Consider the following 24,881-nt stretch of genomic DNA (forward strand, 5'->3'; position numbering starts at 1 on the left):
AATCGGTTATTGAGGACTTCGGTGAAGTGGTGCGCCATCTTGTTGGAAGTGGATGCGGCCAAAACGCACAGCGAGCTCGCTATTAGACCTCTGAAAGCAGATACTTAAAGTATTTCCTAACAAAATTATACCACAACCAGTTCTGTACAGTTTCCGAATAAATTTTTATACACTTACAAAACTGTAAAGTCCTTCCTCGACCACCCTGCATACTAAAAACAAGCACAGTGAAGTTGTTGCAATTTGGTTCCAAAACTGCGGAGGCTAGGTATCAAATCTCGGAGGGGGGGGGGGGGGAGTTTACTTTCACTTGGTAGATAAAGTTTAGCATAGCGGGGGGAAAAGTGGCAAAAAGTGGACGGGGCAGTGCCCACCAAGACCCCCGTATTACCGCCACTGTCTCTCCCTCTTACATTATTCTTGAATCTCCATACACGCACTTTGTTTCATATAGGCAAGGGCTATATGAAACTTTACAAATATTGTTTGCGCCAGAAGTGGTCGAGGGGGGGGGTTTCTGACATAAATGAATCTCCAAAACCCATAATTATCCACTGTCTGTAGATTCCTTCCAGGTAACACCACGAAAGAAAACTATCACCTCTGGGGATGACGCCATATTGAATACCTTACCATAGGGCTGGAACAACGGATACAGCAACAAATTTGCATATGATACAAGTCCTTTAATTCACTTGGCATTATACAGTAATTAAATACGTTTGCACACTGAATAAGATACACAAAAGCCCACATCCGATAGGCTAGCTGAAAAATGTTCTTCCCGCTGCCGCGAGCCGACATGCACCATGCCGCTGTGTTCGAATATCACGCTCCCAGAAATCCGCGTTCTTGCAAGAAGCTCCCAGCGGGAGTAAAATAAAAACAGATGAGGAGCGGAAAGCAATACTATTTACAATCTTCAACATCCACTTAAATTGGCACAAAGTTGAAATTATTTTTTTTTTCATGTATTAAGAAGCAGTACCAAAAAATATTTATATTGGAAGTGGGGAGAATATGACCACCTTAAGGCAAAATTGCTAATAATTAAGAGATTTATTGAAATAAAAATAAGTTTTTTATTGCAAAGTGAAGATCAGTGTTTGCACTGTGGCTGGTAGTACACATGAGCAAAAATCTCTTTCTGTAAAGGTACAAGGATTGCACAAACAAAGATCTCCAAAACCCATAATATCCCCATCTGAGCACCCTGTGGGGTAATATGTGCAGTTATGTTTTATGGATACATTTAAGGACATATACACGTAACAATTAGTCACAGGAAAGCACTGAATGAACGTATATCATAAACACAGGCGTGCGCACGGGGAGCAGTTGCCCCTCCTAATACTCTCACTTATAAATTTAGTGTAGAGAAATCTTATTACCGGAATTAAACAAATATTATTCTTTTTAAGAAGAAAAGTATTTTTGAGCGGACGAAAGTGACAAGGCAACTACGGTGACTATATATTTCCAATGTAATTGGACTCTCTCACTTCGTTTTTCAGAAAATTACTTGTTATTAAGACTCATGCTCCTATGAGGTCGCACCAATTGATCACACATTGGAAATGAATAAATTATGGGTAGTTGTTTTGAATCTGCTGTACGAAATCATGTTTGTATGTAAATTAGTTTCAACCACAGTGAATGAAAATAAAAGGGTAGGGGAAAATAAACTTTTTTGCCACAGAAGTTGGAATTCTTCTGATAGAATAATTTTCGGTGGGTCCGGACACGCACTACATACGCTCCTATTTAGTACCCATCAATACAATAACACAGTGAGATGGAATGACGGTTTTCTATCTCCGACTGAACTTTCATCAAGGCTGTGATCATAAACATGTCCTGCAGTCCTCAAATTTCCTCAACCTCCTTACAATTAGGGCAGATGAAATGTAGTTCTTCCTGCATACCAACACAATGATTATGTCACCGCAAGGAACAAAGACTTCTTGACAAGAAGTCCACTCCTCACCACGATACCAACGTTTGCATACAGGCAGTGATGTGCTTGCGTTTACGCGTAAACAACGATAGTCTACATTCTACACGTAGACTATTTTATACACGTAGATGACGTAATCTATGTAAACAACATGGCGAAAGGTGATAACTTAGCAAAGGGCGTCATGGAAGTGAAACAAAATTATACTTCGTATCAGTTGCAGATGTGTGAAAAGAACTTTTCATACGCTCCCTTCCAAATTCGAACAATTTTTCACCTAGGAAAGAAACCTAACAGGAAATATTGTAGTGTTTTATGGGGAAAAGACTGATTCTGCCTCACGACTGCCATCTGTTATTTTCTTTGCATACTATTTATCTTCTTCCATAGTTGATAGAAGAGAAGAGAAATTTTGTTGTAAATAGGATTCTTTTCAGTTTGTTACGAACCAATATAGTTGAAAATGTCACTTTCCTTTCATGAAAGCCTAGAATATTAATGTTAATGCACTTTAGATTATCTACGTAGTCTACGTAAACTACAACCAAATGTAATCTACGCGTAGATTATGTGTAGACAACGCATGTAGACGTAAACTTATGGTGTACGGCACATCACTGCATACAGGGCAGTGACTGTCGTTGTTAGGTGCATCCGTTAATGAAATACGATGTTAATGCGTTGTGAATCGTGAATTGATTTATTGATTGAGTTGGTGTTTTAAGTCCAATTTATGCACAGTAAGGCTAATCGGGACTGGACCTACAGTTTAAAGTGGGATCCGAACCACTTGTGCCTCCACCGGGGATCGAACCCGGGACCCCTTGATTACAAGGCGACGACGCTACCACTAGGCCATAGGAGTGAATCGTGAAGGTTGATGAGTAATACACTTCTTTTTTGGCAAGTTTTCTTTTTTTTTCTGAGGTTGCAAAAAGATTATATGGCTTAGAAGCCTTACTTTCTAATGTGCTCATATTACACCGAATTGCAACCTTTTATGTAAGTTGGTACTACTGACAAGGGAGGTTATCTAAGTGTCCCCCTCCGATTTCCATGAAACTTGGTATGTGTATAGAGGCCAAAGGAAGAAATACGTTTTTTTTTTTTGTTTCAGCTAAAAAACTGTTTTAGGGGCAAAACCCTCCTCAAATGTCAAGATGAGGACAAATTGACGTGGGGATCTGACCCCTCTGTTCCCCTCCGATTTCCATGAAATTTGGCAGGTGTATAGAGAGACACTATGCCCCCTGTTTCTTCCTATGCCATATTTACGTGGTTTCGGGGTCAGATCCCCACTTCAATACTGTGTTGCCCCCTAACACAGTATTTTAGCTGAAACACAAAAACACGTACTTCTTCGTTTGGGCCCCTCTATACACCTGCCAAGTTTCATGGAAATCGGAGGGGGACACTTAGATAACCTCCCTTGTGAGTTACACGAGCCACAACAACATGATAAAATTCGTAGTACGCGATCCACTGTTCTAGCTTTGTTGCTATTAGTAACTACATCCATATTCTGATCAGATATTAACTCGGAGTTGTCAAAAATAAACAGCTGTATTTTTCAGTACAATTTTGAGAAGTATTTCCCTTTAAACAGAGCCCGTTTATTTTCGGTACCTCGGATGTGAAGGCAGTTACAAGTGACAATAAAAACTCCTCCGATGTTGTCAACCTACAGTTGATTTTTTCACCATACACTGTGATGCAATAACCTTAATTGTGCCCATTTCCCCCCAGTTCCCCTATACTTAACCTATTATGCAAACAAAGACAGGAATTTTTATTCAAGAAATTCTACATACTTCGGGAAAGTACGTGGATAAAAATGCCTATTTTATGTTTTTCTTGAAATATAAACAATATTTTTTTTAATATTCCCACTTCGAACATGACCTGGAATGAATTCACGTGTTCACAGAAAGCCATTTTAGTGCAAGGAAGTTAGAAATAAAAGTAGCGAAAGAGAGAAAGCATTGTTTGCGATAGTAAAGCGGCAATAGGAGATCCAACCTACATGATTGACGGACAAGGAAACAAAATAACTTTAAGGTACGTGGGATTAACAGAATTTTTATGTATTAAAACCAGTAGAGAAGATGAAAACCGGGGTTGTTGAAGGTCCATGAACCCATGAATTGTAATGGGTTCTATTTTGTTCCGCTGCAGGGTCGGAACCTCTTTTCTTTACATTCGGTAAGAGTTGCATTTTGTTTCATTGAAGAAAGGTTCCTGGACGTATTTAAATTCATCCGCGAAAATAGGTTACTGGTCCGTATTTAAATTGGTCTGGACCGAATTGAAATACTTCACAGATAAAAGGTTCTTTACGGTCAAGATCCCATTTACGCTTACTGGTTTTCTCTCCTGGGCCGGAATTGAATTTTTTTTAAAAAATCCTGGACCTTAATCAACCCTTACGAAAACATGTCCAGAATTATATAGGGATAAATCATTAGTAGTTGAATTCAGAGATTTGCTGAGCGAGTTTCGGTTATTAATGAATATTTCAATATAGAAGAATGGTTTTGAACATGAGATGAAACTTTTCGGATGAGCAAGGACAATTTTTTACATTAAAATCTAGATAACAGGTATTTAATTCGAAATCCATAACTTGTATTAACATTTAAATTCTACCCGGGAATTGGGGTGTAAGCGGTGAATAAAATAATTTAAAAGACCCAAATGTCAACCTCACTTTGTGAAATGCATTTTGCACACTAGCTAGGCTCTGGCGTCTGGCCCTTTGTAGTCCATAAATGTTTGTGATTGAGCCTTCACGCATCTAAACTTCTTAATGAATTTGACGAGAGATTCGAAAGTGAAGTTCTACCACAAGGACTACTGTATGCAGACAATTCATCTATTCTCTGTCCCAACTCTCTCTGGAGGAAGCGAACGAAATCAAGTCTCTGCGCAAGTAGCGACGCGAGACGGCTCCAGCAATGAACACGTGTGAGGGAACGGGATTGCGTGGAGGGGACGGAAAGCGACTACGGTTACCAGCCTTCCAGCAGCGTGTACTGCTTCGCTCTGCCCACTCGATTCCCACCTTTTCTGCCAGCATTCGTGGCCTTTCTCCAGCGGCGGCGCCAGGATTAATCATCTAGGGGTGCTGAGGGGGTGCGGAAAGGAATTTAGGGAGTGCGATGCTGAAAATAAGGAAAACATGAAGCACGCATGCAACTGGGGAGCAAGGTGCCAAAACGGGGGGGGGGGCAGATAGTAGTAGATAAGGTTTAGCATAATGGGGGCCGCCACTGATAACATAAATTACTGACTGAAATGAAAATATATGTGTGAAATATAATAAATTTACATTTTCCAGGGAGGCTGTACTCCCCTTGCCCTCCCCATATATGTCCATGATGATATGTATTAAATCTTAAGTGTAAACATTCAGATACACGTTGCAGACTTATTGAACTATGTAGTGAAATACAAAATGAAATTATCTTAGTCTTTAAAATCACAATTTTTGAACCTTTTTCAATGTAACCCATGGAGGTACACACTTCAGAACAAAACGCTAAGTGCACAGCAACTTCGTCTTCGTTAGAATCCCTTCTGCCGGCCGCAATATCTCCAACAACGAACTGCAAAATTTCCTCGTGAACATTGGGCCTCTTCCTAACGGGTTTTTGAAAATGCCTGAAATGGTACGTTCACTAGATATGTTACTTGGAACAAATACACAGAACACATTAACAAGAAAATTACCCTTACAACTGGCAATAAATGCTTTCCCGAGCACGACTTGGTGATAGCAAGTAGGTGGATAATATACCGTTTATGATTTGATTTAATTTAGTTTATTTTACTTCCCGTTTTGTGCCTCTTGGCTAATTTGCGAAGATGGGGATGAGTGATGAAATGATGAAATTGATGAATGGACATTCACAAACAACCAAGCCCGACCGGGATTCGAACCCGGGACCCTTGAGTCGCATATACCGTTTATGAACAATGCATAAAAGAAGAAGGAAAAACTATCATTAAGCTGTAGGCTGTTGCATACAATAATAACGGCCTTACTTCAGCACTTAACATTCAGCGCTCAATATGACGACATGAAATAATATGACACTCTAGTCTGTGGTTAGTGTTTTCAGTTGAAGGTAGGCATGGACGGAGTTTGAGCTTTTGCTTTGAAGGGGGGGGGGCAGACTCTGGGAGAAGCATATGATGTACCTGAGGATTGTTGAATATCCACTAGCTTATAAGGGGTCCGGAGACCTTCCCCCAGAAATTAAAAAACAACAACTTAAAAACACTGAGTTCTAGGCTATTTTAGATTTGAAAATGCTAAATTTCCTTGTTTAAGTAAACAAATATTAATTAGTATATTGGTTGTCAGTTTAAAAAAAAAGCAAAAAGTACTATTATTGCATTTTGCATTTCATTAATTTTTTATTGATACAATACTTAATTACTTTAAAAAAAGTTACTGTACAATAGTAAGCTTCAGAAATTTTAGAAAAATTAAATTGAAAAGTTCTTTTGATGCCTCAGCTGTAACTGAAGACTCAACACAAAATCATTTTACGTTTTTGTTTCTTCAAACTGTACACATCAATCAAATCGTCTAAGATCCGCTATTGCGGCGCAATTACCGCACATGCCATGATGCCAAACGTCAAGATTTGCGGTATGGCTTCATAACAAAAATGTAGTAACTGAACTTAATCATGTGTTATTATTTTTTTTTTTAGTTCTGGCCCCTCCACAACTCCGCCTATACGTTGGGGGTGCTGAAGGGGGGTGCGGAAGAAAATTAAGGGGTGCGCAAGCAGCACCTCTCGCGACCCTGGCGCCGCCCCTGAATAGCTGGAACAGGGAATGTTGATTGATTGATTTATTTTATTTTAATTCTCGTTTTGCGCCTCTTGGCTAATTTGCGAAGATGGGGATGAGTGATGAAATGATGAAATTGATGAATGGACATTCACAAATAACCATGCACGAACGGGATTCGAACCCTATTTTGCTTGTTAGAACCTAGTTTAGGTAAATCAAGCCTTTTTTAGGTTTTTATATGTTTTAAAGGCTTTACAGAATTTTTATGTCACACACAAGCATTTGCTTTGTTTGGTCACGAAAAAATTCAATGACAAATGTGTTTTAAACATACTCTCTGTCGATTTCCCTTCCTCCAAGCCCATGGTGATTTTTCAAAGCTCTAAACAAAGCAAGATGTCTGGTGCCACTGTTACCTGTACAATCCAAAGTGTGTGTGTGTGGTCTTGCTCACTTTCGCGTCATTTCGTTGCTTTGTGGCATTCACGCCTTGCAAACTAACATTTCATCATTGAAGTTTGCACCACTGACTATGTTTTTGTTGAAAGATTATTTTCAGCATGTAAGATGATCCTCATATACAAAATTGCGGAGTTTGACTGTGGATAATATGAAAAAAAGATTGTTGCCTAACTATAAGGCGAAGAGTGGATTTTAAAAGCAAATTTCCAATTGTAAGTTCTTCCATTGCCATAGGGTTAGGCAACACACATAACATTATGCAAGATAGTGCGTATTTCAGGATATAGGTGACTATACATGATGAAATTGATGAATGGACACTCCCAAACATCCATGGCCAGGCCAGGGTTCGAGCCTGGCGCCGTAGCGCGGTGTGCGTAGTGTGTAGTATATGGTCACGTGCTGACTAATCAAATGAACGTTTAAAGCGCCAGACAGGCATTTGTTACATCTTCTGAACTTGAACACCGCTATTCGTCTACTTGGTCGAACGCCATTTCCTTGTACCAGCCTGAGACCGGGATACACTTGAAGTACACCGAGTATCAAAACGTGAACCGAAATACATTTTGAGGATCAACTAAAGGCTTACATTTTACTTTATATTGCCCTGGAGTGAAATATTTTCTTCCCGGCTATTCTGTCACTTTGTAGTGTTGTTGAGTGTCACGGATGTCCCAAAGGCTCAGAAAACAAGGATGTTTAGTGAATCCACTCCGCATACAAGTAGAAGACCATTTACTTTAAGGTCTTTGCAAATATGGCAACTAGAGTTTTCATATTTAATGTCTTCTAGAATATGGCACATATTTTCATAAGTTTCCATCATTGTTACATTTATTGCCATTGTATAACAAAACAGCATTGAAACACATTTTAGAAGTGTCAATAAATTAGCGCCATTCTTCAGTATTATGTGAGACATCTAATTGTGGCATCAGCCCATTTGCATCACTGCATGCCCAAACATCAGAATCTGTGATTGTGAAAATGATAATAATTCATTATTTCTGTTTGTGAACACTGAAACATTTGTAGCTTGATTCAACAACTTCCATTACTAAACAAATTACATAAGACAAGTGAGGAGGCAGTCTGTGTAATGCATGTAAATCTAAGAAGCGTTGACTGTAGTCAATCTGTATGAATGGCTATTAGAAGGATATAAGAACGTTAAAGTACTCAGACACCAGACGTGACGGACAGGATCTTATTACATATTCGTAATCAGCGTAGCAATTTTGAAAATAATCATCATTCCGTTAGTCTGTACAAAGGTGTTGACATTTGTTATTTGTGGTATATTTTGCACTATTTCGATTAGAGTTACGCCCATAATATTTATTTTGAAGTTCTAGTATCAATGTATGCTACATATGATAATTCATGTCACACCATATGTTTAACCATAATCTAGTATATACTGTTTTCAGTATTACATATATTTATCCATTCTCCCCTCTGAGATATAAGTAGAATATACAACAACTGGCACACTGGTCAATTTGTCAGCAAAGAAATAAGGTGGATTATAAACAAGTACTTGGTTTACCGTTATTTCACTAAATTGTAATTTAATGTTACCAATAGTACATAAGTAATGGGTGGATTCTGATTGCCATCTGTTGTCACTCGTATAGACATAGACATATTACGAGAAACGTGTTGAGTTCGATGCAATACCATTGAAAGTATATTATGTAAATAGTGTCCATTTGTAATTGTTGCAAAAAACTTAGAGATTATATTTTCTTTCAGCAAAGTATCCAGGAACCATTTATTAGACACGGAACTAATCTATGGGATTCCAGCGATTTTCCTTCTGCGTGGTAACGTTAATTTTTTATCTGCATTAATACTAATTTCTCTCAAAAACTTCGTGCTGTAATTTCACCTTAAAAAAGCAAATTGTTTTGGATTTTGATCGGATTAAATGATACTTATGACGAAATATTCAACTTCTAACATATTATATACAGGGTGTTTGTTTAGTCCGTTTTATTATTATTATTTCTGTGAAAATTTAAAGCGAAACGTTTCCCATCCTCTTGGATGAGAATGATTTCGTTCCATTGTTTCACGCGTTTCACAAAATAAATCGGGATTTTATAAACACCCTATATATAATATATATTTTTGGCATGTTCATTCTTCAAAGTGACTGTAAGAGACCATTGGATATTATAAGAGAACGAATACATACTAATTTTAGTTCATGGATAGGTGAAAAGTCGACCGTGCCCAAAGGGCATAAACAAATTATATTTGAAAGAATTCTCATTTGGTGTACGAAGAACGGATTGATAGTAATTTAAACCTTCTCGGCCAACCATTCGAGTACAGTGGTTCTTTACGTACAGTCCTCTTCCAATGTTCTACTTCTGAAGTAGGTGAACCAAAGGTAGCCCATATTCCCAAGGTGGCCCACTTTACGAAAATCATATTAGTATTTAACACAGCTAACAAATGGCTCTACATTGAAATACGAAGTCTCCCTTAGGTGCAAAATGCAGAAAATGAACTGTCTCGGGCTGCCAGCAGCCATTTTATTTAAGTTATTGTGGAACCCCTGTAGACGTCGGGACTGTGCAGACCAGTCCTCCACGGAGGTCGGCTATTCGTCTTTACTGTATATAATTGATTGATTGATTTGGTGTTTTAAGTCAACTTTATGCACAGTAAGGCTAATTGGGACTGGACCTACAGTTTAAAGTGGAATCCGAATCACTATGTGCCTCCACCGGGAATCGAACCCGGGACCCCTTGATTACAAGGCGACGACGCTACCACTGCGCCATTGGGGCGGCCTTTTTACTGAATATAACTCATGTCAACAATGAAAAGTTTGACACCCCAATTTTCTCTCTGTAGAGACGTGAATAAACATGAAAGAAAAAAAAGGTTTTCTTGAGCACAAGCATCATTTTCTAAGCCAACTATAAGCCGTGGGCCACCTTAGGAATAGATGCAATGGTTTGTATTTCTATTTTAAAAAGGTTACAAGCAATGTTACGAAATATCTATTTGGTACACGTTGTTAATTAGTTACAGGAGTTATGTCTTTTAATTTCAGAAATTTATCTCTTATTAGATATTTGTAAATTGCCGTAGAAACTTAACTAGGAACCCTACGTTATTATATTATTTCACGTGGCTTTTACTGCCAGTGGTAATTTCGACCACGGGGATGAATGATGATTTGATGAAATAGTTATTGGTCAAATACAATGATGCATGCCTACCTGACCAGGGCTCGAACCTTTGACCTCTGGCTTCGCTGACCGCGCCGACCACGAAAGCCAACATTTACCCATTTAAAATTGGAAAGGTACAGCATAGCATTCACTGCGCATGCGCAACCAAAAGACCGAGGCTACACGATGCTATTGAGAAATTGGCCCAGTCCGAGGAACACGGGCAGATTGCCGCCTCACTTCGGTAAGAAAGATTGCTTTGATTAATTGATTGAGTTGGTGTTTTAAGTTCGCTTTATGCAAAGGAAGGCTAATCGGGACTGGACATACAGATCAAAGTGGGATTCGAACCGCTATGTGCCTCCACCGGGAAATGAGTCCTGGACCCCTTGATTTCAAGGCGACGACGCTACCACTGCGCCATCAGTGAGGCCCAAAGAAAGGTTGCATTTATATCTAAATGTTCGCGACCAAATGACACGTGTCGCTTCGATTTGAAAGCGAACATTTTTTGACTTTTGTTCGAAAATATATTAGCTTATGTATAGAAATTATATTCCCTCTACATAGCAACATAATGCTCTATATTCAGTTGGAAAACATTGAACAATAGAAATAATTGTTTGAAGAAAGTCGAGAAGTCTCTCATAGTTGTATCTTTTTAGATATTTTTCTGCATTTTCGTGAAATCTTCCCGTGGTGAAACTGAAAATCCTGAAAAGAAAGAAGGAGACAACAATATAGGAGAAACTTCCCGCTATGAGGATGATTACGGGGACGAGGAGTACACGGCAAGGAAAGGACCAAGTAAGCGAAAGTCTGTTACATCTACTTCTGTTCACCGCTCCCCCCTTAAACCCGGTTGTTCGCAAATTTATATTTTCCAATATAATAAGTAATAAAATAAAACATATTTCGTTGTGAATTTTTGTCTGAAGACCCTGTTAGAAGGTGGAAACGTTATGTTTCTTGCGTATTTTTTATACAATAAATTTTGCTTTGGTCAACATTTTAATGTTTCATTAACATGGAAACAAAGCTTAACAGTAATAAAATAGTGTGAAATGCAGGGGACACGGAAGAATACGATAAATATAACAACATTTTAATTTACTTGCATATTTTTTTTTTTACGTATTTCAGAGAAATTTTTACATATTCATATAGACAATGTCATTTGCTTTCATCATAAAATTACATTGTTGTTGTACTTTGTGTTGAATGTAACGAATTAAATCAACGTTTAGCCTCACATTGACATTACTTGATATCTTTGTAGCGCAGATAGGATAAAATAGTTCCTGTGCATTTTAATATTTTTTGATAAAATTGTACGCACGAAAATTTTAGGGTTCGTTCGTCCGCAATATGAGAGATTTGACTCGCTTAACTGTTGGAGTTTATCTAATGAAAAGAGACGAAGAGAGAGAATAAGAGAAAAGGAGCGAGAGGGAGAGAATAGAAATTACTAGACAGATAGATAGATAGATAGATAGAGAGAGACAGAGAGAGAGAGAGAGAGAGAGAAAGAGAGAGAGAGACAGAGAGAGAGAAAGAGAGAGAGAGAGAGACAGAGAAAGAGAGAGAGAGACAGAGAGAGAAAAAGAGAGAGAGAGAGAGATAGAGAGAGAGAGAGAGATATAGAAAGAGCTGAACTAGAGAGAGAGAGGGAACACAAAAACTAGAGAGGGAGAGAGGGAGAAAGAGAGAGAATAGAAAAAACTAGAGAGGGAGAGAGAGAATAGAAAGAACTAGAGAGGGAGAGGGAGAGAGAATAGAAAGAACTAAAGAGATAGGGAGAGAGAGAGAGAGAATAGAAAGAACCAGAGAGAAAAGAGAGAGAGGGAGAGGAAGGGGGAAACACACGAAGTCAGAGCAAGAAAACAATTCGAGGAAGTTGATACATCTTACTGATTGTTGCAAACCACATAGCTTTGCAGGTTATGTACATCTTGATAAGCTTACAGAAATAAGAGCAGATGGCAGCCCATTAGTATCAGAAAATTTGAGGTGAAGTCAATATAAGAAAATTGGGCTGAAAACAATTTGGAATAGGAATATTGCACTCTAATAAACATAAACAATAGGTTAAAGGTAAAGTAAGCAAAATACACTAGTATTTCTTTTTTTAGTTAAAAAACATAATATTCCGGGACACGGAGTTTTATCGCGTAGTTGACACGATCTTGGCTATTTCATAAACCGTCTTCTTGTACTTCTTTAAATTTACTTTTGTTTGCCGATGACTACAAACTCTTCAAAGACATTTAATCTGAACGCGATTCACTAATCCTACAACAAGCTCTTACAGAACTATAGGGTTCACACACACGGTTTGAGTGCTGAGTTCCAGTTACTTTTTTAAAACACCCTGTACTTGTGTGGTGTCGTCAATGGAAACTCGAATTGAATCCTCAGAAATGTTCCTGCCTTACCATTTCCTTAAAAAGGAACCAAGTGCTTTCTCTTTAAATACCCTCGAAAACAATCCCATGAAAAACGTTTCGTCTCAAAACGATCTTGGTGTCATCATCGACGAAAACTAAACATTAATGAGCATATTACAGACTTTACTACATACGCCTCATTGGTCTTCTGTACAGATTCACTGAAATCCATACTTTTCAAATCCTTTATCTCTCCCATTCTTGAATACTGCTCCCCCATCTGGACTATGGCTTCTAAAACTAATCTTTCCAGGATTGATTCTGTTCTCAGCTTTTCCCTCGCCATTGCTCGCCATAGAATACCTTCTCCCAAACACCTCCATTAAACAGATATTATGTCTATTTTAAATATCCAGCCACCACACACTCGTCACGAACAAGCAGACATAAAATTTTTGCATAAAATCATCAACGGCAAAATTAAGACCGAATTCCTAGTCAGCCAGTTTCATCTAGGAGTCCTCACACGGCTAATACGCAACGTAAAGCTCTTTCACAATCGCAATACAAGGTATTTTTATACATGCCCCCTTGCTTATACAATGCGATCTACTGAAGTGTAGACCGCCGCGTTGGTGTTTGCGCTATCGGCAAGCAAGGTATTCGCGGCCGATTGTCGGCATCGTAGGGCGTCAATGAAGCAAGCGCACATATGTGTCCGTAACTATTTTAAAAGTACGCGTATTTTACTTAGAAGATTTATAAACAGAGGTTTTCAGGCTAGTCCCCTTCGATCCGCTCGAGCGCACACAAACAGATATACCGGGTGGTCCAAAAGTCCCGGAAAGGACTACACATCTAATCGGAAAACAAAAAAATACGTGTTTAATAAGTGAAAGAAAGTTATTCAATAATATCACACTTGATTCCCCACCCCCGCCCCCTGGTGGTGGGGCGGGGGGTAACTGAGAAATTTTAAATGGAAACCCCCATTTTGTATTGTAGAATCGGAAAGAGGACTTCATTCCGAGTCCAACGAGCTATCAACCATGCTCCTAGCTCAATTAGGAACGGATATATGGCAATTTTAAATTTTCTTAATTAAAACTTAATCAAGCCCCAAAAAATTTAAAATTTCAAAGGGACGCTCTGCCCCTAATTGAGCTAGAGTGAAAGCGATTGCAGATTCGGAATCTGCACGTCAAGACCTTTCAATAGAGTCCCTTTAAAATTTTTTTGGGGTTTTATGAAATTTTCACGATTTTTTTTCGCCACCCGGTATAATGTATGTGTGTGTGTGTGTATGTGTATGTGTGTGAATGTTTGTTGGGGTGTGCAAAATGCATAAAAGAAAACGCACTAGTTGATCAATCGATGTGTAGATTTGATGCTCTGTCTATCTCTCTGTGTGTGTAGTAAAGGGTAAATGAATGAACAACCTTCCCTACCCTTTCAGCTTAGTTACTGAGTAATGTGCATTTTGTTTCGTAGATATCGAGAGCTCGAGGCAAACGGCAGTCACAGAACATTCAACAACCTCCGTGTCACCAGTCTCTGGCAATGGAAGCGATGAGCCACCGGTGCAAATGAGTAAGACTGATCCTATAAGATTTTATTCCCTTTTGAGTATTTAATGATGAAGTTCAATTTAAACAGAACATATCATATTCACTTTTCAATTATTTTGTACCACGGAATATAATAATAATAATATGAGTTGATGTGGAATAACTCCCCATTTTTCTCATAGATGTAAACAAAAGTACAGTTGTACCAAGAAGAGAAACACTCGAACGTAAAATTGACAGTCATTTGTTTACCTCTCTCCCAGTCACCGCAGATGACGATGTGGCGTAGTAATGTCGTCGTTGTGTAATCAAGGGGTCCGGGTTCAAAACCCGGTGGAGGCACGTACCAAGTATTTCTAAAGTAATCACTATCAATCCTATTTGACAAAATATTTCGTATCAATACTTTAATTTTATCTTTCCTTCTTAAGCTCAAGGTTGTTAAATTACGTATTTCCAACCACTCCATATAATTTAGTGACATGTAACTTTTCTTCATTTTCATACAAAGCAACCTAATAAATAATTTCTGAATTGATTCAATTCTCGGTGTGACTATTTGCTGCTACGTTTAATAATTCACTTACATATTCCACTAATGGACGAACCAAAACTATAAATAGAAATCTAAAAGTTTCAATTTTATTAAGGGAAGTCCAAATAAAAAATATAAAACCTAAAATCTTTTTAGCTTTTTTACAGACTTCAATTATATGTACATCAAATAGCAAATTGGAATCTGATTATGAAATATATCCTTTTGACTAGAACATTAGATTTAATAACATATTGTGAAACAATACAATTTGTTTTTCTCGAACATCTCAATAGTTTGCATTTAGATAAATTACTTTGCATACCATTTAAGTCATATCATTGTACTACTCTATTAGGAAACATTATGATGATGATAATAATTGCTAATAATAATGAAAATAATAATAACCCGTGGCTCGACAGCCTTCGAAGGGCCTTGGCACATCTCCCGACTGCCAGTCTCCATCCCACAATCCTACCTAGAGCTGTGGAGATCTTCGACCGATAATGGGGTAACGGGGTCAGCACGTCGAACCCCCAGCCGTTATAAGATTTCCCCAGAGCGGGTTAAGCTACTCACTCGTACTTCCCCAATTTCCTCACGATGGTGGATTGCCACCGGTCCTATACACAGGGCGAAAACCCAGCGACTGAACCCAGGCGGACTCGAACCCATGCCGTCCCGCAGTCGGAGCCCAAAGCACAGCGCTTTAGACCTCCACGGTCAGCTATTGGTACACTCGTGAAAGCTTTCTCTTGAGGAAACTGAAATTCTACAGCATTGGACTTTCCCCAGGGTGCTCTTTAATTGACGATATTGTATTACCACAGCCAGTTTCTGCTGTACAGGTATTACACTATCACTTCTTCTTTGTAGAACAAAGTTCTACTACCAATATCCAAGATTCTTCAGCATTCTTTCACACTTAGCATTTTCACGACTTGAAAAGAGATGCACGTACACTCACCGCAATTAGTACTCCAGTACAGTTTGTTTGTTTCTTTATATAGCATATTTGCAGAAGATGCAATTTAACCTACAAATGTATCAATATACGCTGTATAAAACATTCTTTACTGCTAACTTCGTTGACCTGTACATGGACTGGAAAATTCTTTACCCTGCATCATGGGCGTAACTTGGGGGAGGTCAGGTATAAAAATGAGGCTAACTTTTGGGGGGCGGGGAAGGGGCAGAGTCGAAAAATGTTTCATCACAAAAAAATAGTGTCCAGGCTTATTTGCTAAATGACTGTTACATTTGCTAAGTTATAAATATTATTAATTATTACTTAGCTCCTCAGGTCTTAGGATGTTAACAAAAGTATCTTTAACTCGTAAATTTTAACAAACCTGATTTTTTTTCGGGGGGAAGGGCAAGTTCCTTCCTTGCCCCCGTGAAGTTACGCCTATGCCCTGCAGACACACATTGATAAGAAGATGCTACCCACCGAATGCCACATATTTTCTTAATTTTCATCATTGTTGTTGTCACTGCTTGAGTACTCTCGAACGGGCCCCTTTGATTTTTGACTGAACTTATCATGAAGTGTTTACATAAATTATTTCAAGTGCAATGACTGCATCTTTGTTCACAACATCGTGAAAAACAGGCTCGAATTTATGACTATGTCATTCCAAAAAATTATTCCACATTCAGAGAGAACTTTTTCACCCTGGCTGGGAATGGAAATATAAATGTAGAGCCTGAGATAAATTAATAGAAGAGGGAAATTCCCTGGCTTCCTCGATTCAATTCCAAAACTGACTAAAACGATAAATCCCATTTTTAATATTTAGTTCGATTCTCCCCAAGAGATGGCAGGCCGTGTAAATTTTAAGCTTAATCTTATATTCAACTTGTTTGCAGCAAGTATTGAAACTGTTTTCGTGAGTAATTGCAAGTAATAGCTAAAGTAATAAGAAAGTAATTTTATTTTTCGTTAAAAACTGATAATTACCTATAACTGATGCACTCATATTAATGATATTAGTAGTTTAAATTAATACTGGCTGATACCCAACCGGGTGTGACAACGTAATTATTATTGATATATTTGAAAGGTGTTAAAATTTGGGATTTTTCACCCAATATTTGCACCTAATCATTAAGTAACAGTGGCGTAGCAAGGTATCGCTATCCCCTTGGATATTATTCAATATGCGTTATTTAAATTTGGAATCACAATGTGAATCGAAAGAAATCTTCAGCGATACGTCAGCAAATTATCATATGTAAATAATAATAATAAAATAACTGACGAAAATGATATTTTATAATTTTATTCATCCTTAAAATGTAGGTAAGTAAGGAAAAACTGCTAATATTTCCCATACCGTTCTTGAGTTCAAAACAACGCAAGCATTTAAATGCCTCACACTTGCTTCGTGGCAGTTGGAGACTTTGTTGTTAAGATTAAAATCGAGTGTGCAAGGTGAACAGAAAGAAGAAAACACAAAGTTCTCTTACCTCAATAAATGGGTAAAATGGGTAGAAAATGTTCAACCAAGTTATTATAAATTTTTGCTTAAATGTTTCGTGTGAGAAACACGACAATAATCTTACATTTTTCGGGGCCCTTAGGCTTAGTGCTCTTAGGCTTAGTGCTCTTAGGCTTAGTGCTCTTAGGCTTAGGGCCCGCCCACATGTATGTTACGCACCTGATTTGAGGTATTCATTCAGTTACAACATTTAACTAGAATTTAAAAACAGAATGTTCTAATTTTATTGCCCACGAAAATTAGCCTTTTCCAAATTTTTTCTGACTTCTATTTTGACATTTTTCGTATCAACGGATCAACCCCATGGAACGGGATGCTCCTTCAGGCGAGAGGCCCTGGCCGGTCACCCACTTCGCCCACCCCTTGCTACGATACATCGCCCGCGTCAGTCAGATTCAACCAGTTATTCTGTTCACTGAGAGGGCCTCACCGATGGCGCAGTGGTAGCGCCGTTGCCTTGTAATCAAGGGGTCCCGGTTTCGATACCCGGAGGAGGCACACAGTGGTTCGGAATCCATTTTAAACTGTAGGTCCAGTCCCGAATAGCCTTACTGTGCACAAAGTGGACTTAAAACACCAACTCCAAAAAAAATGTGTTTCACTGAGAGCATGCCTTTGTTGATAATGTGCATATAGCTACATTTTGAAATCGTTTGAATCCAGAGGCTATTATACTCTGTCCCAGGAATCTGTGGAGCATGGCCGAGCATAGTGGCAGAGAAGGGCCGAAATCGAGTGAGCAGAGCGAAGCAGCACACGCTGCTGCGAAGGCTGGTAACAGCAGTTGTTATCCCCCTGCACGCTATCCCATTCCCTCTCACGTGTTCATTGGTAGAGCCGTCTCGTTCGCTTGCTCCAGAGAAATTCGGGACAGAATATATGTGGATAATGTCTAAACATCTACTGTTCGACCACGGAAGGTGAGACTAGCTCAAAAACATCAAATCCACACTCTTGAGGGGAGAAACATGGTAATTCAGTTGGTGATTTGTGATGCTTCTTGCAACTCGTATTTTGCAGACGACGTTACTATGTATGGAACTCAAGTGTAACAACATTTTGCATTATTAATTTTCGTTTTGAATTTTTTAGTGGTAAAGTGAAAGTTGATATAAAGAGGTATTATTTTGTTTCAGTTCAAATTATCCTGGACAAACTCTATGAATTTCATGAAATGATGGCTAAAGCCAGTAAGTATTGTAATAATTTATTATGTAGCCTATTGTTATTCAGAATTGCTTGTTACTAATATAAATCTGCATCAGGAAAGGTAGGACATCTAGCATCAAATTCATAACTTGTCAAAAATATTAAAATAAACTAACGATACTTATCACCATAATGCTCTACCTTATTTCACACTAGAACGAATTATTAACAGTTTCTGCAAGTTTAATGGAAGCATTAAGAAGTCCGGCAGAATGTTCAAAGTGAAACTGAATTTTAGGCTTGGAGAAAGTAAACAGAGAAAGCAGTTTAAATCAAAACTGGCTGATGCCCAGCGTACTATGGAATTTTAAATATTGATATTTTTGGAAGGTGTTAAAATTTGAGATTTCTCGCCCAATAATATTATAAGAAAAAAATACGTGAAAACAAGAACCGATCGGGCATTCCTCATTTAATGTTGTCTTCGGCACAGACTATAACCGTATTTTTACTCGAGACTCGAAGGGGCGTCGTGTTGGTATCACATACCACGTGATCAGTTGTTGAAAGCATATAGGGACAGCTCATAGGAAATCAAGTTGCCAACACATAGGAAATCAGGTTGCCAACTCATAAGAAATCAGGTTGCCAACTCATAGGAAATCAAGTTGCCAACTCATAAGAAATCAGGTTGCCAACTCATAAGAAATCAGGTTGCCAACTCATAGGAAATCAAGTTGCCAACTCATAGGAAATCAGGTTGCCAACTCATAAGAAATCAGGTTGCCAACATAAGAGTACCAAGCTTGACTCGCCTAACCTAACAACGTAAGGGTTCAGAATCACGTGTGTAGATGGCAGCACCAGTCGGTATTCAAGACGACACTAAACGAATGCCTGCTAGCAAACATAGAATCATGTGTAGTCTGTGTCTGGAATCAGTAGAGCAAGGCCGCGCATGACGGTAGAGAAGAGGAGGAAACGAGTGAGAGGAACAAAACAGTTCGCGCTGCAGCAAACGGTAGCTGCAACCGTGGTCTCCCCCATGCACTCACATCCCCTCTCACGCATTCATTGCTCGAGGCCTTGCACAGATGACATGTTTTGGTTCGTTTGCTCCAGAGATTGCCGGGACAGAGTGTAGGAGTATACGAAAGTAGTGCAATCAACCCGGTTGAGAAACCGAAAATGGGGCTCGGTGGGGCTCGCCTTAATGGATTTCTCTCGTAAGGCATGAGCCCCATTTTCTGGCAGTGTTGCCAGCTGCTTACTCGAAAAAATCACCAAGGTTTTTTTTGGGTCTAACCTAGCCTAAAGCAAGGAGCTGGCAATCTTGCTTGAGGCTTGCCTTAATGGTTTGCTCTTGTAAGGCATAAGCCCTATTTTCTTGCAGTGTTGCCAATATTTTACTCGAAAAAATCACCAAGGTTTTTTTTTGGGTCTAACCTAGCCTAAAGCAAGGAGCTGGCAACCTTGCTTGAGGCTTGCCTTACAGTGCATAAAGCAAGAAGCTGGCAACCTTGCTTGAGGCTTGCCTTACAGTGCATAAAGCAAAGTTGCCAACCTACTGGTATTTTTGCCATAGCCTTTTACAAAAAAGAGAGAGGAGAGAGAGAGGGAAGAGTTAAACAACCGACAGCTGCCAACACCCACCTACAGCCTTTTTTTTTCTTGGTCTAACCTAACCTAAAGCAAGGAGCTGGCAACCTTACTTAAGACTTGCCTTACAGTGCATAAAGCAAGGTTGCCAACCTACTGGTATTTTTGCCATAGCCTTTTACAAAAAAGAGAGAGGAGAGAGAGAGGGAAGAGTTAAACAACCGACAGCTGCCAACACCCACCTACAGCTTTTTTTTTCTTGGTCTAACCTAACCTAAAGCAAGGAGCTGGCAACTTTGCTTGAGGCTTGCCTTACAGTGCATAAAGCAATTTTTGCCAACCTACACACACTAAACAAGGAGAGCCGGCAACAAACACGCACTGCCGTAAAAGAGAGAGAGATGGGTGGATGGTAATATAGTATGTGTGTGCGTGTGTGCGTATAATATGTAGCATTATTAACTAGAGTGTGTTGGCAACCCACTTACAACTAAAAAAAAATAGAGATGCCAACTTTGCTGTAAGATGAAGAGAGAGAGAGATTTATGGCTGGCAACAGTGGTGAGCGAATGCATCTTATTGTAAATTTTTTCCAAGTCCCAAAAAAAAAAAAAAAAGAGAGAGGCCAATGTTTATATATCGTGACTTTTGTAAACCTCTCTCAAGAGAACGATTTGCCACACACGCGCGCGCGCGTATGTATTGTGACGCAAACAAACAAATAATAATTGTTGTTTTTTAGGATACCTGGCCCCTATAACCTCGCCAGGGTGCGTGGTGCACAGCCAAAAAAGTAAAGGTTTTCTAACGGCTGCGGTTATCTACAACCGCACCTCTGTAGAGTTTCACGTGTTTTTTTTTCTCAAACTTCCATGAAACTCTACAGAGGACCTCCGTAATGCATGCAACGTGTACTAACGACTCTAGTGTTATTTGATGTTGTGATATTTTTGGATATAGAGTTTTATTGTGAGATATAGATAAAAATAATTATGTTTATTATAATATTATAATATGTGTGTTACAAATAAAGTTGCATGCTTTTTTTTTCTAGTGTGTGTATGTGTTTTTGATGTTTCGACAGCATCTGAAACGATAAAAAAAGAAATTTTATTGTTAATTTTCACGTGTAAAAACAACAACAAATTTTGTGCAAATTCTGATTGTCTCGTGCTATAGTGCAAAAAAAAGATATTGTAACTGATAACTAATAAAATTGATATTTGTAACTGATCTGAACTAGTGAAATTCGTATTGTGCTATTGTAACTGATTGTGCTAGTACAAAAAATTTCTTATTGTGCAAGAAAAGATGTTAAAAAACTTGTTAAAACTGCTCTGTGACCCTCTCGTTCTTCACGTCGTAGGCGAAGGACTTCTCTGCAATCAGGATGACACTGCATAGGGTATCCTCGGGCAAGATATCGTGGAACTCACAGACGACCTTGATGTTGGTTCGATCGTTGACCACAACCTTCTTTCTCTTAGATGTGTTGATGACGGTCATGGGTCTCCGTGCTTTGAACTCGCTGGACGTGTAGTACATGTCCACGCTTCCCTCGGTCACGCGTTTGTAAGCCGAGAACGCTTCGTAAAGTTTGAGGTAATCGTTTTTGGTCACGTCGAGGTTGTAATTCTCGCGCGGGAACACTTCGTTGCGTCCATTCTTCAGATAAACGTTCTTGATCTTGCAGTCGTCGAACTTGCTGGAATCTTTTTCCTGATTCTTGTCCCTCCCGGTCTGAAAAAGCACTACGACGAAATCTGGCATGTCGAACTGTATGTTGTTGAACTGCGTCGTCACGTCGAATTCCATGTGACTTCCCGACGCCATCTTCTGCACGCACTGGTAACCGTGAAAGTGAATCGGCACCTGCGGACTTTTCAAGATCTCCGCTTTGTACTTGAGGGCGTAGTTCGTTTCGTATTCCACCACCGGCATTCTCAATTCCATGCTTCGGATGACGCATTTCGCCGCTTCGGGTAAAGTGTTGGCTATCGGCGTGGTGCCGTCCGGACCCAAAGTAGCGTATCGCATCAGTGCGTCGTTGTCGTTGGCCGCTCTTCGAAACGTGATCCTCAGTCCTCCCTTCCACATGATCTCCTTGTAGTCCGAGAAGAAACCAGGCAGCAGACGCATGGGAAAGAGCACCGTGTGACTTCTCGTCGATATTTTGGTCCCGGCTTCGAATCCCCCGGCCTGGTAGTACGCTGCGTCCGTTTTGGATAATTTCAACGTTCCCACTGCCGTCGACGTGATGCCTGGATAATCTATTCTGTCGATGACGGTGTTGTGTTTCCTCACCTCCACCTGCGAGAACAGATGAGGCACGAAGTTGTCCATGAGTATCAAGTTTGCTGCTGCGGGAAACGCGTCTCCGTTTTCCTTCTTCACCACGTCGAATTGAAGGTAGAGGTCCGCTCTGTGAGGATGAATGAACCCGTCGCCTACGTCCACGTCGTATTCGATCTCCCTGTTCGCTTCGTTCAGATTGGCGAACGTGCGACGGTTGGGAGGGAAAGATTGCAATTCGTAACTTTCGATTTGCTCCATTTTCACTATGTATGGTTATTTATTATACGTTGATCTCCACGATGGCCGTCGTAGTGGCACCTGCGAAATCCACCAAGTCTCCTTTCTCGTTCGTCACCACCAACTCTATGTCGTCTATGCGGTTGCGACATACTGGAAAATAGATCGGCGAAGAGGGTGTGTAGATGACCGGTTCCATGAACTCGGAACTTGGTTTGAAAGTGGCTATAATTCCCGTCTGCTTGTGACTTCCTAACAATCCGTCCGAAGATTTCGTGATCATGCCTTCCGCCACGTTACAGTGTATGTTCAGAGTCTCTATGGCCAAGAATTTAGGAATGTTGGTTGCCACGTGCTTGATACCAGCTTCGAGTTTGGTGTTGTTCTCGAAACCTAAAAGTTCTCCCATGGTGCCCAGGTCCACGGTCTCCGTCGCGGATAGGATTTCCACTCTGTGCGTGACCGAATTTTGAGAAAGGTATGTGCCTTTGGGTAATTGAGCTTGCAAAGTGGAAAGATTGTATTGTCCTGGCGTGACGACGATGTGTTCGCTTCCGACGCTAATTTTGTTGTTGTGCTGCGTGACGTTAGGTATGAGGTACATGCTGTAGAATGCACGCAGAGCCACGGATTTAGGATAGACGATGTCGTCGTGCAGCGTGAGTTTCAAGATCGAAGATTCGCTCGTAAGATGGAACACGCCCATCCTAGTGATGCTGTTTGAGGTTCCACAATGCTTTCTGGAAATCCTCGATCGTAGGGTTATTTATTTTAGAGAGAAACGCGAGCATGGAGAGGCAGAGATGACCGCAGTTCACGTCTCCGAAATTTTGAATGCGTTCGTCGTTGTAGTATATAGAGGTTTTGCTCGTTTTCAGATAATGAATTAAATTTGTAGGTGGAACACCTCCGAAAGAATCGAAAACGAATGCTTTATCATCATTTTTGTGGTAACATATCCAATGCGTGCCTGGATTTTCTTGACCGTCCAAGTTGACTACTCCGCATTCTCTTCTTTTGACGCTTGAAGGTAACGAGTCGGACATGAAAACTCCTCTGAAGTGTTTGATTTGTAACGGTTCGATCAGAGATTCAATGTCTCGGTTGGTGAGTGCTGTTGTTTCTTTTTTTTAAATTTCTTCATCATGCCCTTTCCTTTTTTCTTCTCCATGGCCAGGTTGTGACGTTTCTGTTCTTCCAACTCGGCCTTGTTCTTCTTCGAGTCGATGACGGTTTTCGCGATGGCGGCACTTCCGCCGGCCAAACTTCCCACGGCCCCCAATGCTGCCAGGATGGCCGGGATGCTGAATATGAAACCTCCGATCTTTTGCTGTTTCCGCGAACGCTGCAAGCGTCTCAATTGAGGTGTGCTGAGCAGCAATTTCATTCCATGTCCTTTCGACAAGCAAGAACGTTTCTTCTCGCGCTGTTTCTTGGTGAGTAACCCATCGAGGGTACCTAGATTTTTTAGATTCGAATATGGTATCTGGTACACGACACCCTTGGGCTTCATGTTGATGCTCTATGTGTTATTTTCACGGTATGTTATTTATATATATATTCTGAGATTTTTTCTTGTGTAGTTTTTTTACGGTATGTTATTTATATACCCCACCCCAATTTTTGTTTCGTGTTCATGGCGATGGTGGTACCCAGTGCGGCGACCCGTTCACCCAGCGATGCGTCTCTGCTCACGAACCTTTCGAAAGCTGCGTGCTCTAACTTTCTGTCTGCTTCGTGACGTGCATCCAGATCCGTCTGCGTGGTGTTGTAGGCGATGTCGTGATCTTTGCATGCCGCGTCCAACGGATTCACACCCTTGTCTCCTCTCTCCAATCTTTTCTCGAGTTTGGTACCCGGTCCGCAGTACTGGTAGCCAGGTAGATGCATCTCGAAAGGTAACTTGTTGATGATGTCGTTCACGAGTCCCTTTCCTTCGGCCACGTTCCAGAATCTCGGAGGCAGCGTGTTGATGATTTTGATCAGGTAACCTATGCCCTTGTCGTCGTTCACGATGAAGTTGGAAAGTTTCGTGCTGATCATGTCCACGATGCCAACCTTCTCGTTGTAGAAATTACGATTGCCTGCATTCTCTTCGCCGGCTATCACCAACAATCGGTCCACGAGTTTCCTAACGTCGTCCACCCAAACGAATTCTTTGGGTAACGTGTTGTAGCGTTTGACGCCG

The 24,881-nt window shown here is 40.0% G+C and overlaps 1 protein-coding gene across 2 annotated transcripts in view; it reads left to right on the top strand.

Annotated features, from left to right (window-relative positions):
• The first annotated feature begins 3,889 nt into the window (after window positions 1-3,889).
• Window positions 3,890-24,881, top strand: part of LOC146005544 (uncharacterized) — a 39,733-nt gene continuing 18,741 nt past the window's right edge. The window contains exons 1-5 of one of the 2 annotated variants that reach the window (XM_083144807.1): window positions 3,890-4,015; window positions 8,984-9,054; window positions 11,085-11,226; window positions 14,298-14,396; window positions 18,550-18,603. In XM_083144807.1, the coding sequence (XP_083000933.1) occupies window positions 9,025-9,054; window positions 11,085-11,226; window positions 14,298-14,396; window positions 18,550-18,603 (325 nt within the window). In that variant the 5' untranslated portion in view covers window positions 3,890-4,015; window positions 8,984-9,024. Of the gene's footprint in view, window positions 4,016-4,074; window positions 4,160-8,983; window positions 9,055-11,084; window positions 11,227-14,297; window positions 14,397-18,549; window positions 18,604-24,881 lie in introns of those variants that run through there. The other variant, XM_083144808.1, reaches the window with a different exon arrangement.

Source organism: Lepisma saccharinum, chromosome 23, assembly GCF_977018435.1.
Source record: "Lepisma saccharinum chromosome 23, izLepSacc3.1, whole genome shotgun sequence".
Classification (NCBI taxonomy): Eukaryota; Metazoa; Arthropoda; class Insecta; order Zygentoma; family Lepismatidae; genus Lepisma; species Lepisma saccharinum.